Source organism: Phodopus roborovskii, unplaced genomic scaffold (genome assembly GCF_943737965.1).
Source record: "Phodopus roborovskii unplaced genomic scaffold, PHOROB, whole genome shotgun sequence".
NCBI lineage: Eukaryota > Metazoa > Chordata > Mammalia > Rodentia > Cricetidae > Phodopus > Phodopus roborovskii.
In genome coordinates, this window is record NW_026125264.1 from 1487148 (window position 1) to 1502851 (window position 15704).

The 15704-nt window shown below is 42.1% G+C and overlaps 1 protein-coding gene across 1 annotated transcript in view; it reads right to left on the bottom strand.

Moving 5' to 3' along the window:
- Positions 1 to 15704, bottom strand: part of LOC127228937 (vomeromodulin-like) — a 60992-nt gene that overhangs the window by 18597 nt on the left and 26691 nt on the right. Inside the window, exons 17-18 of the mRNA XM_051194037.1 lie at positions 5605 to 5727; positions 5366 to 5433 (exon numbers count right to left, since the gene is read on the bottom strand). Coding sequence (XP_051049994.1) covers positions 5366 to 5433; positions 5605 to 5727 — 191 coding nt within the window. The remainder of the gene's footprint in view (positions 1 to 5365; positions 5434 to 5604; positions 5728 to 15704) is intronic.

Sequence of the window (15704 nt, forward strand, 5' to 3'; positions counted from 1 at the left end):
CAATCTCAATAAGATGTAAAAAAGCCATGTTGACTTTGACTACAGTATAGAGGAAAGGGAAGACAGTAGAGGATAATAGGACTGTGTTGATGCCAAGCAAAGGAGGTTGTTAATTATGGAGAAGCTGGCTATTGTACTTTTTGTTTTATTTTAATTCTTTTTCATCTGGCCTGTTACATGATTTTTTTTTTTTTTGCATCTTAAAAGAACTGGGTCTGAATTACACTTTAGGTGTTGCATGAGGACACATTTTTTGAAGTGCCAGAAAAAACAGTTTTCTCTAGCAGGAACTTTTCTGCTAAAGAACAAAGACACACATTGTCCAACCCTTTCAAAGTTCATTCAACTTTGGGCCTGTCAATATCTTAAACAGGAAACATTCCTCAGGACAGCTGTTGTGTTCTCATGGCTTTAGGACTAGGACAATGCCTACTACAACATGTACATAAGCACATTGTTCTCTCTGACCATTGTCCACTGTCACACCTCAAGAATATCTTCCTCCACAATGGCCCCTCAGCCATTTCTCTCCCTCCCTCTCTCTCTCTCTCTCTCTCTCTCTCTCTCTCTCACTCTCCCTCTCTCTCTCTCTCTCATCTTTGAGAGAGCCTCATCCCATTACTGTAATAAATTCTGCCTGTCTTGATATTATGTTCTGCATGACTCATTATTTGACACAGATTGTAGACCAGGGAGGGAATCAAGGCAGGACCTGACAAGATCCTAGTAGCAGACACTCCACAGTAAGTATGGCAAGAACACAAAAGATAGGGAAGGAAACTGAATGGAGTACTTGACTACCTAAAGAAGACAATGAGCTCTGACAGGAGGTTTCACTCAAGTTCTTTCAGAACAATGGGAGACTTTTCCCAGGAAGTGTTATTGATAAGGCCACAAATGAAGAACCAATTAAATGACAGGTGTCTAACTGATGGTCTTCTCAGACTACCATGGGGCAAAGTAAAAAAAAAAAAAAAAAAAAAAAAAAAAAAAAGAAATCATACACCTGTCATATGCAAGGAAAGCTCTATGAGTTTGGGACTAGCCTGATCTACATAGTTCCATGTTTTCTATGAGCTACACAGAAAAAACTGAAATGAAAAAAAATTATAGTCATAGAAACTACATGTTATAGTAGAAAATTGTTAATGACCTATCATGAGAGTTCTCATGGGTTAGAAGTCTGACTTACTATAGAGAGTCCACAGTTCATTGGGAGTTAGTTGAATGCCAGGCCCACCACAGACAATTCAGAGTGTGCATAGTAAAAGTTTGGGTGCCTGGGCAACATGCAGACACCCCAGAGAGAACGCAGCAGAGTCAGGCCTGATGCCCTCCTGTCTGGACTTTTTCTCTCTAGTGTCCACATAGTACCTTGTAAAACCTGCATGGTAAAACCAAAATATTTCAGCATCCAGGGGGTTGTCCCCATTGTTTGGAATCTATAGCTTGGGGCCTATTCCAAACCCCACCCTCAGGGTGCCAAGCTGGGGTTCTTTCCCTGGAGTTGCCTCATTCCAGACTATGACCTTGAGAACAACCCTGCCATGGGCTCCACCCCTGGAGGGCATTTAAAAGACCCTTATCCTGGGTTCCCTTCCCTGGGACCACGTGGGAATGCTTGTATCAGATTAAGACTGGTTTTATTAATTTGGCCTGATTAATTCATTATATCATTTCCCGAGGAGCCCAGCAACTCAGGAGCTAATATATTTATCACTGAAGTAGAGGAAAGGTTAAGGTAAGTACAATGTTAGAGGACCCAGGCTGTGACCTATTTTATCTTCTAGTCTTTAGGTCTGTGGTGAGCAGTCTATGGTCATGAAAACAAAATGTTCAGGAGATGGCTAGAAAGGAAAAGCAAGAAAGAAAGAGCCAGGGTTCCTCATGGGCTTGAAGGATGTGCCCCAGTGAACTAAAAACTACTTCTAGGCAGCACTTCTTAAAGGGGCCACCTCCCTATGGCAGCAGGTGGGGAGCAAATCTTCACCTACTGAGCCTTTGGAAGGCACTCCAAATCCAAAGTAAAACAGGGGAGGGAGCTGCTGAAAGGGTTAATCCTTGTCAAGACCATCCCACAGAGTTCTGGGGAACACTGGATTTGGTGTCTCATGTCATTGTTCAGCACCAAGTAAGAAAGAAGTTCTTTGCATGCTCAGGAACATGTACCAGAGTTGAGACAGGAGTCAGAGTCCTTTACTTTTGCATGAAGGGACTGTTTATTAAGTGGCTGATTACAACAAAGCCCATGTCCTTGAACTGTTCTTATTTGCCTTGTCAATCAAGGCAGAGGATCCTGAGCCTGCTGAGGGGACTACTGCTACTATTCCCTTAATCATAAGGGTGGGGCTTCAGGGTGGCATGGAGAGATTCACAGGGGGTTTTGCATTTTCTGGACTTGTCCTGGCTTCATTACTGCATGGCTCTGACTACAGGCAGAAGCTTATTCTAAAGGTAGAGAAAGACAGCAATTACAGCATTTAAGCCCAGAAGTCTACTCCAGGCATGAGTATTGTTAATCCCCACCCCCAGCGGATCACACAGTACTACTTCAGGGATGGGGAGAGAACACCTGGAGTGAAGAGGAGGAATTTGCAGGTGAAGCCTCTGGCAGGAGGGGATCCATGCAGATGCAGTAGGGTCCACCCAGAGGCAGCAGTGCCCACTCTGTGCTCACAGGATGCTGAGTGTAGCCCCTGCTGACCCTGACACAATGCTGGCTGTCAGTAACTACACTTCCATTGTTACCACAAGCTGCTGCAGGCTGTGTTTCTTGTCACTGTAGCTGTATTTCAGATGTCATCCATCTGATCTGTTCTTGTGATCAAGGCTGGCTGGTGCAAGGTCCCCTGGCCCCTGAGCGGGTCAGTAGGAAGAATGAGAGCATGAAAAGCCACCCTGAGCAAATGCTGCCTTTCTGTCATTTGGACCCTCTAGGAATTGATTTGGGCCCAGATGCTGGAAAGCATGGGGTCAAGCATAGCTTAAGGTTGTGTCCTAGGAAAGAAGCTGATGTTTTCTGGGTCACATGTTATACTGATTGCTCAGGTAGATCAAGACTATATGCAAGATCCCGTATCTGCTAAAGTAAAGGAAAGCCCAGAAACACTGAAAAGTGCTGTATTTCCATTTCTTACAATTTCAGTGTTTTGAAATCAGCTTTCAATAATGGACGTGAAGATTTTCCTACTGTAATTATGACTGGCTGAGACAGTACTGAAATGAGGAAGAACCACCTTGTAATAGGAGTTAAGAGGAATGATAACCTGGCTGGTTTGTTTCACCAAATACATATGTAGGATTCATGAATTTTATCTGGCAGCAGTCCCTGCCACACACTTTCAATATGGTTTCATGGATACTGTATACCCCAACATGCAGGATGCAGACAAGAAGAAGAATGGCTACAAAGCAGTGGGGATTTGCTAATCTCCTAACATTGATGACAAGTGACAAATTGCCTCACTATAGGACCTGACTGGAGGTGACACATACATTTGATGCTCAGAATACTATTTACAACCACAATAGAACTAACCAGGAACGAGTATACCTGGCATGTACTGTCATCGTCATTGTTGTCCCAAGAGACTATGATATAACCTTCAAGTGTCATAACCCTAATGTCCAATGTGTGGAACCCAGGTCCATTCTTCAGCCGCATCCTCTTGTGGTCTTGGTCCCAAGGCACTTGTGGACAAGACTTCCTGGCAGGTGCAGAGCAGGCACTTTGGTCTGTTTACTCTATAGACCATGAGATGCTCTCATTTATGATAGAGAAGGTGATGTATAACTCAGCAGATGACAGGGTGGCCTTGTTCTTGGGCTTTAGAGTCCTACATGTGCCATTGCTTTCATGCCTCTCATGGGGACTCAATATGCCTGCTGTGAGAATTATTAATACCACGTACTATGGGTCATAGTGATGTGGACCAGGAATTGAGCCATATTGGCTTCCAGCTCTTTCTTCTGCAAGACACAAGAGGACATTTTCAGTAGAGACTTGTAGTCCTTCCCTTGTCCTCAAGACCCAAGAGAATTAGTTCAGGATTCAAGTTCCTGTGCAATTTCTCTAGTTGACAGGTCTGTCATATGTGAAGGCCAAATGTAGATATGGATCTCCATGTTTCTAAGGATTCCCAATTTTGGGGGTTTTGGGACCGCTATTATGTTTATTGCCCTTGTTGGCAGAGATATTGGCCCATTCACTGCCACCTTGCTACAGATACAGCAGGTGGCTGAGGGTCTTCAGGAGCTCCTTGGAGGCCAAAGCTGTTGGAACTGGCTATTGGTGGTCACTGCTGCCCGCTGTGACAAGTTTTGAGGATGTCTAGTTCTGGGATTCTCCATGTCAGGGTGCCCCCTTCTCTCTCTGTGACCCTTCTCTGAGAGCATATGGGTTTGCTTCTGTACTTCTGCTAGCTTCTCACTGATCACCCTTCTCTGTGGGAAGTCAGGCTTCTGAAGAACTAGGTTGGGGTGCCTCTGTATCAGTACCCTGCTGTGTTCACAGAGAGGATACTCCTTAAACTCTGCCCTTTAACATCCAAGAGACAGCTATTGGCATAAACCACTGTATGTGGGTGCCTCTGTGAGGTCAGAGGTCAGTCTTAGTCTTTCTCTGAGTCCACAGAAAGGAAGGAATAGCCTGTCGCTTCCCTGGTAAATAGAGATGAGGGATTGCTTAACTTGGAATATTCCCTGACTCTGCAGTTTCATTGCGTGTCCTTATCTCGGGCTGCTATAGGAAACATTTTCTATCCCCTCTTTGGAATCCACTGTGAGCCTACTCCAGCATGTGACACCAGAGTTTCAGTGTGTTCTTCCACCTTTGTTGTCTTGGTATGCTCCTTGTAGCCCCACATGCAGATGTCAATGTGAGCATGGGCAGCTGTAGTTTAAGAGCTCTTCAGAGAGGGAGGTTGGAGCCTGCAGTTCGTTCCACAGTAAGTGTGTGCTCGAGTGTCCATGGGCCTGCCTTTTCTCAACTCCTGAGCCTCTGAGTGTCTGACATTGACATAATTTCCCACCTATCATGGGTCAATATAAAAGGTTCCATCAACTTACAGCCTCAGGGGGCTCCACTCTGTGGTCTGATCTGTCAGCAACAAAATACAAAGAAATGTTAGTTTCATGAAAACAGTGCTACTGAAGTTGAAGTTCAAGTCTTATCTGTATTGATACGGAATGAATCAGTTGTTTACTAGGACTTACTGAGTAGAACAGACAAGAGACTAATAACATGTAAGCCATCACTCCTGATTCCCTGTAGTTATTCAAATATTTGCCCAGAACCCACCAATCCCATGTGTTTCACAGAGCCTTTACATGTTCAGGAGGACTGTGCAGTTATAGATTGTAGTACCTTATGAGTTTGATGTTTGTTTCCAGTTTAGTGTTTGAAATCTCGCAGTCATAGGCCATGATCAATTGCTGAAATGACACAAGGGAGCATTAGTGTAACATGTGTCCATGGCCTTTCCCTCTAATGTGGGGAGACCAAGGCATAATAAGGGGCCCCAGGCTTTTGGGATCAGTTCCTCCCATGCATCCAAGTTCATGACCTTCTTCCAACTCAGTGAACCTTTATTTCTCAGCACTCACTGTTTTCCAAGTGGCATAGTCCTCACTATCCTTAGTTACTGCAACCTCATAGGAAACTCTGAGGTGTTTGTCTTTCTGGAAGGCGTAGGTTATTTTGGTGATGTTGGCCTCCAGGTCATTCATCTGTTGTGAAGAAGACCTCAGTTAGTGAGGGGAAGAGGATGGGAGGTGCATTATCATGAGGCAGACATGTGTGCTTGAGTCTTGCATGAGATGCTGTGCTTGGTCCTGTAGACTCGGTCACCCAGCTGGGAGCTGGTGTAGCTGAGAAAAAGAAATGACAGGGACATTCCCATCCCTTTTCTGTTTTTTTTTCCAGTGGTTGAATGTTGAGGGAGAGACCTTTTGAACTGCTGCTTTCTATCAAGGATTTCAATGTGGAAGGGTGCTTCTCTGCCCTTGTGCTCTGGGCGCTCTCTGCCAAACACTTATGGAGTCAGTGGTAAAAATTCCTGTATGCTGCTACACAAGATGATGGTGCCTAGAGCCTGGGAGCTTCTCCCACTGTGGAGACCTCCTCCTATCTTCAATGTGGGTAGGTCATATTAAAGTACCTCCTGGATAGATAAGCCTGGATCCCTTGCTGCTACTGTGACTTGGCCACTCATTAAATCTCTGAGGGCATCAGTAAACTGAAGAAGAGTTCCTATATTGAGCTGTATTTTGATATTGATCATTTAAGGACACATGGATGTGTGTTTGGCTATGGATGACTCACTCATAATGTTTACCCCCTCCAACCCACTTGTGTGCTTCTCATGCCCCACTGAGGACATCAAGGCTCCTTCCTGATCCCTAAAGATGAAGTGTGTCCTGTGGCATTGATCTTACTCATGTCTTCAAGGTACTTCAGATTCTGCAGGCAATGGTGGCACACACATTTAATCCTAGCTCTTGGGAGACAGATTTAGGTGGATGTCTTGATTTCAATGCCAGCCTGGTATACAGTGCTAGTTCCAGGATAGCCAGATCTAACCAAAGAAACCTCATCTTGAAAAGCAAAGCAAAGCAAAGCAAAGCAAAGCAAAGCAAAGCATAGCAAAGCAAAGCAAAGCAAAGCAAAGCAAAGCAAAGCAAAGCAAAGCAAAGCAAAGCAAAGCAAAGCAAAGCAAAGCAAAACCAAACAAAAACAGGCAAAACTTCAGATCTCGTTCTTATCTCCACCATTTGCCTCAGAAGTGACAGTCTCAGCTATGTTCAGTGTAGTGCTGACCTGGGGCTGAAGAAGGACACTAACTGTAACATATATTACCAATATCTTCAACATTGAGTTGGACATTGTTCCAGAAATGGTGGCCTTTTTGGGATCTGGAGGCAGCCAACCTCCAGGCACTGGCACTGTTTCTCAGCCCAAATTGGCTTCAACCTGAGGAGAGGAAGGGAGAAAAATATGTTGTTCAGGAGACTAGAAGGAGAGGGATGGCCTGGTAGACTGGCTGTCACTGAGTGTAGGGTGAAGTTGCCTTAGCTTAGTTCTAATGGCACTGTAGCAGGGCTCTGGGCAGTCAGGCTTTCCTGAGAAGTCATAAATCCTCTCCTGAAAATAAGACAGCCATTTATGATGGTCTTCATGAAGGTGTGTGTGTGTGTGTGTGTGTGTGTGTGTGTGTGTATGTGTGTGTGTATGTGTGTGTGAGTGTGTGTGTGAGTGTATGTGTGTGTATGTGAGTGTGTGTGTGTGAGTGTGTGTGTGTGTTTAATAGTCGCATCCTCTCCTTGTCAGAGTTTCCATAACTAAGGGTCAGTCTCCCTCAGTGATTGCTCCTTCCTTTCTTTCCTCCTCACTTCTCTCCCTCCTATGTTTCATAACACAGGAAGGGATAAGTTGTTATTAATTAGGGGTCATCTTGGGTATTTCCTTTGTCTCCCTGTCTCCTCTCTCTCTCTCTTTTTTTTAATGCAGTCTCTTGTCTTCTTTCTGAACTGTATTGTTTTTGGAAGAGATGTTGGAACATTCAGTGAGGAACACAGAGTAGAAAAACTTATGCCAAACTTCAAAGGTTTTCCTCCTGTCCTGTGTATACCTCCTTAATTTTTCTTTACTTTAGAGTGACTAATAGTATCTGGAAAGAATGGCTATGTGTTTCCACATGTGACATGTGTAGAATGTTCTGACCCTCAGTCCTTTGTGTATGTCATAGGATGTTGAATGTCATCCTGGATGTACATGACTTTGTGATATTACAATTGAGTGCAGCTTCTTTGCTGGATTTCCAGAGGGGAAGCTGAGCCTGTCATGTCCCCTCTCTTCATTACCTGTGACATCCTGGGTTTGCTATCCTGGTTGTGTAGTGGGTGGTTGACATGAGCTGGCCCTTTTTGTTTTTATGTGTATGCTCTACTGAGAGTAGAGACCTCAGCTCAGCCAAGATATGGTTTTTAGTTGGAATGCCTGACAGGCCGTCATCCTGTGCATTTGAATGGAGAGCAGCACTAGCCTGACCATGTCCTGATGGACACTCACGGGACTGATCCCAGTATAAGATGAGGGGTTCAAAAAGATCTGATCATTTCTCTGTCCTGACATTTTAATCTCTTTTGTGTGCTTCCAAGTATGCTTTTCAGCCTTCATCCAGTTATCATTTCAAAGACAGTGACTACTTACACAGTAGAGGATGGAAATTCCTTTGGGAGAAATCCTGGGACTTGAACCTGGTACTTGAATAAGCTGCTGGCTGTTGAGGAGAGGAGGGGGAAGAACAGAGAGAGCCCACACTGCCACTGATGGCCGTTGTGTCCCACAATGTACCTGTGGTCTCCCCCTACACACCAGTATGGGCAGCTGCATCTGTCTGCCTGCCAGACACAAGATGTTGCTGTGAACATCTTCCATATCTCATAGGATGCTCTGAGTTTTGGGTTGACCGACAAGAATTTTTTTTTTTACCTGATGTGTCACAATCTGTTTGGAAAGGGAAACACTGACTATGTAGACCATGTATTTTGTCTATTGTGGGACTTGAGTAATATGCCCAATTCCCTACTTCACCTCCCTGGGTTGTTCAACCCAATATTTCCTCCCACTTTGGGTGTTGGCTTATTTATTAGGATATTGTAAGATGTCCTCATCTCAGGATCCCAGAGACATGTCCTTGGACTGTTCCTGATTCAGACTTTATGCAGTGTTTCCTGGAAAGCTGCTTGAGTTGTGAAGCTCTGTGCAACCACCACAGGCACTGTGTTCTAATTGTTTCCATGTTTCAGAATTCCAGTACCTTGAGGGAAAAGTGAATTGGTTATTTCTCTTTCCTTTGTGTGCCTAGTACAGTCGGACCTTGTAGTTTTGGAGCGTTGCATCCCAGGGTCCCTTCTTCTATGGTGTATCACCCTATGAAACCCCCCATGGTCCGTGAGCACTATTGGGATGACATCATTCAAGTTCAGAGGCACAGGTAGAGGCACAGTTCCTGTGACTCTGTGGAAGATACACATGTTGAAATAAGTGTTCATTGAGTCCATTTCTTCCATGGAATTCCCCAGAGATACTTGGAGGCATTCAGCATCTGCAGCCATTGGAGTCTTGGACCCACCTGAACTGATTGGGAGAGAGCCTTGGATCCATACCCACCAGGAGACAGAGAGAACCCACCTGTACCCACTGGAACATGTGATGGGGTGATGACAGTATAATCAAACTTTCTACAAAAGAAAGACTAATATGACATCACCAGAGTTGAGGGAGTCCAGTACAGCAAGATCTGAACATCCCAATACAGATAAAGCAGAAGAGACCAACCTTAAGAACAACTTTATGAAGATGATAGAGACTCTCAAAGAGGATTTGAGAAAATCTTATAAAGAAATGGAAGAAAAACCAAACAGATAATGGAAGAAATAATGGAAAAGGCAAACAAAAAAATGCAAGAATTCAACATATCTCTTAAAGAAAGCAAGGAACACTAAGAAAAACAATCAAACTGATGAAGGAACAATTGAAAGACTTCAAGTCCTGACATAGAGACAATAAAGAAAACACAAACTGAGGGAATGTTTGAAATAGAAAACCTGGGTAAATGATTAGGAACTACAGATGCAAGCATCACCAACAGAATAGAAGAAATCAAAGAAAGAATCTCCAGTGCTGAAGATAAAGTAGAGGAAATAGAGTCATTGACCAAAGAAAATCTCAAGTCCAACAATTCCTTAACACAAAATGTCCAGGAAATATGGGACACCATGAAAAGACCTAACCTAATAATAATAGGCATTGAAGAAGGCTGAGAAGCCCAGCTCAAAGGTGAAGAAAACATTCTTAGTCTGAAGAAGGACAATATACAAGAAGTATATTGAGCACCAAATGGACTGGACCAAAAAAAATGTCCCTTTGCTACATAATAATCAAGAAACCTAACATACAGAATAAAGAAAGAATATTAAGAGCAGCAAAGGAAAATGGCCAGGTAACATATAAAGGTATACCTACCAAAATTACACCTGAATTCTCCATGGAAACTCTCAAGGCCAGAAGGTCCCGGATAGTTATTCTACAAATATAAGAGTTCATGGATGCCAGCCCAGGCTATTATACCCAGCAAAACTCTCAATCACTATAGAAAAGTAAACAAGATATTCAATGGCAAAGCCTGAGTTTCACAATACATATCCACAAATCCAGCCCTACAGAAAGTTCTGGAAGGAAAACTCCAACCCAAGGGAGTTAAGTACACTCACAAAGACTATCCCACTTTACCAGAACCCAAAAGAAAAAGTGAGGCAACTGTTCTCACAGAACCATAGCCAACCACAAATCTAAAACAAACAAGAATTAACAATCAATGGTCCTTACTGTCCCTCAACATTAATTGTCTCAACTCATAAATGAAAAGACACAGGCTAACAGAATTGATATGAAGACAGAATCCATTATTCTGCTGCATACAAGAAACACATCTAAGCTTCAAAGACAGACATTACCTCAGAGTAAAGGGTTGGGAAAATATCTTCCAATCAAATGGAACCAAAAGCAAGCTGGTGTAGTTATCCTAATATTTAACAAGTTAGACTTCAAACCAAAATCAATCAAAAGAGATGAAAAAGTTCATCAACATAAAGTCTCAATTTTGAACATCTATGCCCCCATTACAAAGGCACACACATTCATAGAGGAAACACTACTAAAACTCATAGCCCACATAAAACCTCTCACACTCATAGTGGGAGGCCTCAACACCTCTCTAACCACTAGAGAGGACCACCAGGAAGAAACTTAACAAAGAAACAAAAGAGCTAACAGAACTTATGTCCCAATTGGGTTTAACAGATATCTATAGAATATTCCATCCAAACACAAAAGAATATACCTTCTTCTCAGTTATACATGGAACTTTCTCTAAAGTCAACTACATACTAGGCAACATAACAAACCTCAACAATACAAAAATAATTGGAATAGCCCCCTGTATCTTATCAGACCTCCCTGCTTTAAAGTTGGAATTCAATGACAACACAAATTGTAGAAACCCTACAAACTCATGGAAACTGAACAATGCATAATATACCATTCCTGGTTCAAGAAAAAAAGAAAGAAAGAAATTAAAGATTTCCTAGAATTCAATGAGAATGATGATATAACACACCCAAACTTGTGGGACACTTTGAAAGCAGTGCTACTAGGTTCATTGCACTTAGTGCCCATATGAAGATAACGGTGTATAGTTACCTTAGAGAACAGCACAACTGAAAGCTCTAGAACAAAAAGAAGCAAACTCACCCCGGAGGAGTAGACACTAGGAAATAATCAATTTGAGGGCTGAAATCAATAAAGTAGAAACTAGGAAATCAATACAAAGAATCAATGTAACAGAGTGTTTTTTTTTTTTTCCGAGAACATTAACAAGATAGATAAGTCTTTATCCAAACTAACCAAAAAGCAGAGAGAGAGAGAACATGCAAATCAACAAAATGAGAAATGAAAAGGGGGACATAACAAATGGACACAGAGGAAATCCAGACACTCTTCAGGTCATACTTTGAAAACCTGTACTCCACAAAATAGGAAAGTTCAAAGGATATGGACAAATTTCTGGATAGCTATCACCAAAATTAAATCAAAAACAGATAAGCAATTTAAATACACTTATAAACTCCAATGAAACAGAAGCAGTCATCAAAAGCCACCCAACAACAACAACAACAACAAAAACCCAGGGCCAGAAGGCTTCAGTGCAGAATTCTACCAGAAATTCAAAGAAGAGCTAATACAAACACTCCTCGAATTGTTCCACACAATAGAAGCAGAAGGTTCGTTACCAAACTCTTTTTATGAGGCTACAATTATCTTGGTACCCAAGCCACACAAAGACACAACTAAGAAAGAGAACATTGATGCAAAAATACTCAATAAAATACAGGCAAATCGAATCCAAGAACACATCAGAGACATCATTCACCATGACCAAGTAGGCTTCATCCCAGGGATAAACAAAGTGAAAAAGAAAAATATATGATCATCTCACTTGATGCTGAAAAAAACCTTTGACAATTTCCAACTCCCTTTCGTGACAAAGGTCTTGGAGAGATCAGGAATAACAGGATCATACCTAAACATAATAAAAGAATATACAATAAACCAATAGCCAACATCAAACTGAATGGAGAGAAGCTTAAGACGATTCCTTTAAAATCAGGAGCAAGATAAGGCTTACCATTCTCTCTTTATCTTTTCAATATTGTACTTGAAGTTCTAGGTAAAGCAATAAGACAACAAAAGGCAATCAACGGGATACAAATTAGAAAGGAAGAAGTCAAACTTTCACTATTTGAAGATAATATGGTAGTTTACATAAGTGACCCAAAAACTCTACAAGGGAACTCCTATAACTGATAAACACCTTCAGAAAATCAGCAGGATACATGATTAACTAAAAAAAAAAATCAGTAGCCCTACTATATATACAGATGATAAATTGGCTGAGAAAGAAATCAGAGAAACATCACCCTTTACAATAGCCACAAACAACATAAAATATCTTGGGGTAATGCTAACCCAACAAGTAACCCAACAAGTGAAAAACCTATATAGCAAGAACTTTGTGTCTTTAAAGAAAGAAATTAAAGAAGATACCAGAAAATAGAAAGATCTCCCATGCTCTTGGATAGGTAGGGTAAATATAGTAAAAATGGCTATTTTTCCAAAAGCAATCTATAGATTCAATGCAATCCCCATCAAAATCCCAGCACAATTTTTCACTGACCTTGAAAGAATAATACTCAGCTGTATATGGAAAAACAATAGACCCAGGATAGCCATAAAAACCCTGTATAATAAAGAAACTTCTGGAGGCATCACCATCCCTGACCTTAAGTTCTATTATACAGCTGTAGTCTTGAAAACAGCTTGGTGTTGACATAAAAATAGACAGGTAGATCAATGGAATCAAATTGGAAAACCCTGATATTAACCCACACACCTACAAACACTTGCAAACAATGGAAAAAAGAAAGCACCTTCAACAAGTGGTGTAGGAACAACTGGATGATGGTGTGTAGAAGACTGCAGATAGAGCCATATCTATCACCATGCATAAAATGTAAGTCCAAATGCATGAAAGACCTCAATATATTCCAGCCATACTGAACATCTTAGAAGAGAAAGTGGGAAGTATCTTTGAACAAATTGGCACAGGAGACCACATCCTGAACACAACACCAGTAGCACAAACACTGAGATCAACAATTAGTAAATGGGGCCTCCTCAAACTGAGAAGCTTCTATAAGGCAAAGGACACAGTCAATAAGACAAATTGACAGCCCACAGACTGAGAAAAGATCTTCACCAACCCCACATCTGAAGAGGGCTGATCTCCAAAATATACAAAGGACTCAAGGAGCTAGTCACCAAAACATCAAATAATCCAATTAAAAAGTGGGGTACAGAACTAAATAGCGAATTCTCAATAGAGGAATCTAGAATGGCTGAAAGACACTTAAGAAAGTGTCAACATCCTTAGACAACAGGAAAATGCAAATCAAAACAACTCAGAGATACCATCTTACCTTTGTCAGAATGGCTAAAAATAAAAAAACACCAATGACAGCTTATGCTGGGAAGGATGGGGAGAAAGGGGAATGCTCCTCTACTGCAGGTATGAGTACAAGCTTGCACAGCTACTTTAAAAAAATCAGTATGGCGGTTTCTCAGGACAGTGGGAACCAGTTTACCTCAAGATCCAGCAATTCCATCTTAGACACATACACAAAGGATGCACATCCATACAACAAGGACATCTCTTCAGCTGTATTCATAGCAGCATTATTTGTAATAACCAGAACCTGCAAACAACCTAAATACCCCTCAACTGAAGAATGGATAAATAAAATATGAAATATTTACACAATGGAATACTACACAGCAGAAAAAAATATGCAGTCTTGAAATTCACAGCAAATGAATGGAGTTAGAAGAAGCCATTTTGAGTGAGGTAACCCAATTACAGAAAGCAAAACATGGTTGTAGTCACTCCTACCTATATTGCTATAAGACACAGAGCAAAGGATTACCAGCCTACAATACACTCTTTTAGGGAAGCTAAGAAACAAGGAGGACACTAAGAGAGACATACAAGGTCCCCCAGAGAAGGCTAAAGGGGCAAGAGATCCTGAACAAATTAGGAACATGGGGGAGTGGGGAGGGGAGAGAGAAGTAGGAGAAATAGGAGGGGAGAAGAGGAGGGGAGAGGTGAATGTGAGTGATCAGGAAGACAGAGTCAGGGGATGAATAGAGGAGAGCAAGAGAAGAGATACCTTAATAGAGAGAGCTATTATAGGTTTAAAGAGAAATCTCACACTTGGTAATTATCCAGAGATCCACAAGGATGACCACTCTAAGAATCTAAGCAATAATGGAGAGGCTACCTTAAACGCCCTTCACATGTAATGAGATGCCATCCTTGAGCATTCCTTCATCCAGTAGCGGATGGACACAGAAGCAGAGATGCACAGCTAAGCACTGAGCCAAACTCCTGATTCCAGTCATAGAGAGGGAGGAATGATGAGCAAAGGGACCAAGACCAGGATGGGGAAACCCATAGAAACAGATGACCTGAACAAGTGGGAGCTAAGAACCCAGCCAGTGGGAGCTGGGGAACCTGCATGGGACTGAACCAGTACCCCTGAAGTGGGTGACAGGAGGCCTAGGAAGTCTACTGGGTCTCTTGTTGTGAAACCAATATTTATTCCTAGTGAACAAATGGACTCTGACAGCCCATTCCCCCATTGGGGGATACTCTTTCATCCTAAATACAGAGGGGAGAGCCTAGGACCTGCCATAAATGATGTGACAGACTTTCATGATCCCCCATGGAAGGCCTAACTCTCCATGTGGAGTGGATGATGGGTGGTCGGTAGGGTGCATGGGAAGATGGGAGCGAAAGGGAACTGAGATAGATATGTAAAATAAGATTGTGTCTAAATTAAATAAAGAAGAAATAAGTGTTTATCATGTTTCTATATTTGTCAATGTTTTAATCACACCAACTCACTGAAGGAGTCGGGATGATGTTTGGTTTCTCAATGTGTGGGTAAGTCCTGAGCTCTTGTCTTAGTCTTTGGTCTTTAAGGAAGATTCAAAAGCATATGACACCTGGCCCTGAGGTCCCCTGGATGGATGCATTCTAGACACTGGGGCACAGAAGTCCACTGACCTGTGTTTGGTCTTGACATAGCTGTGGCTCTCAGCTTGCTAAAATCTAGCTAGAGAAATTATAAAGCTGTCTTGCTTAAAGCATAGCTGATGGAAGGAAAGGATGTCAAGGCTGGTATGTGTGGGTGAGAAGCATCTCCATCTTCCTAGTGTGAACCGAGTCAGAGGGAGGCAGCTGGCACATGGTTCTTTTTCCATTTTGATTCAGGTCAGTGCATTGTTTAGTGAAAATACAGGATGAGTCACTTAAGTAGTCAGAAGGAAAGATACAAGGTCATGTGAGAAGGTTGATATTAAACACAGCAGAACATTGCTCATCAGCATTCCTGGCATTTCCTGATTTTCTTGTATACTGTGGTGGATGAGCAGGTGGACAGCAGGGGGGGGGCATTGTGACACACATTTGGATGATTAATGCAGTAGAAAGAAGGAAGTTGTTACTTACATCTCAATGAACTAA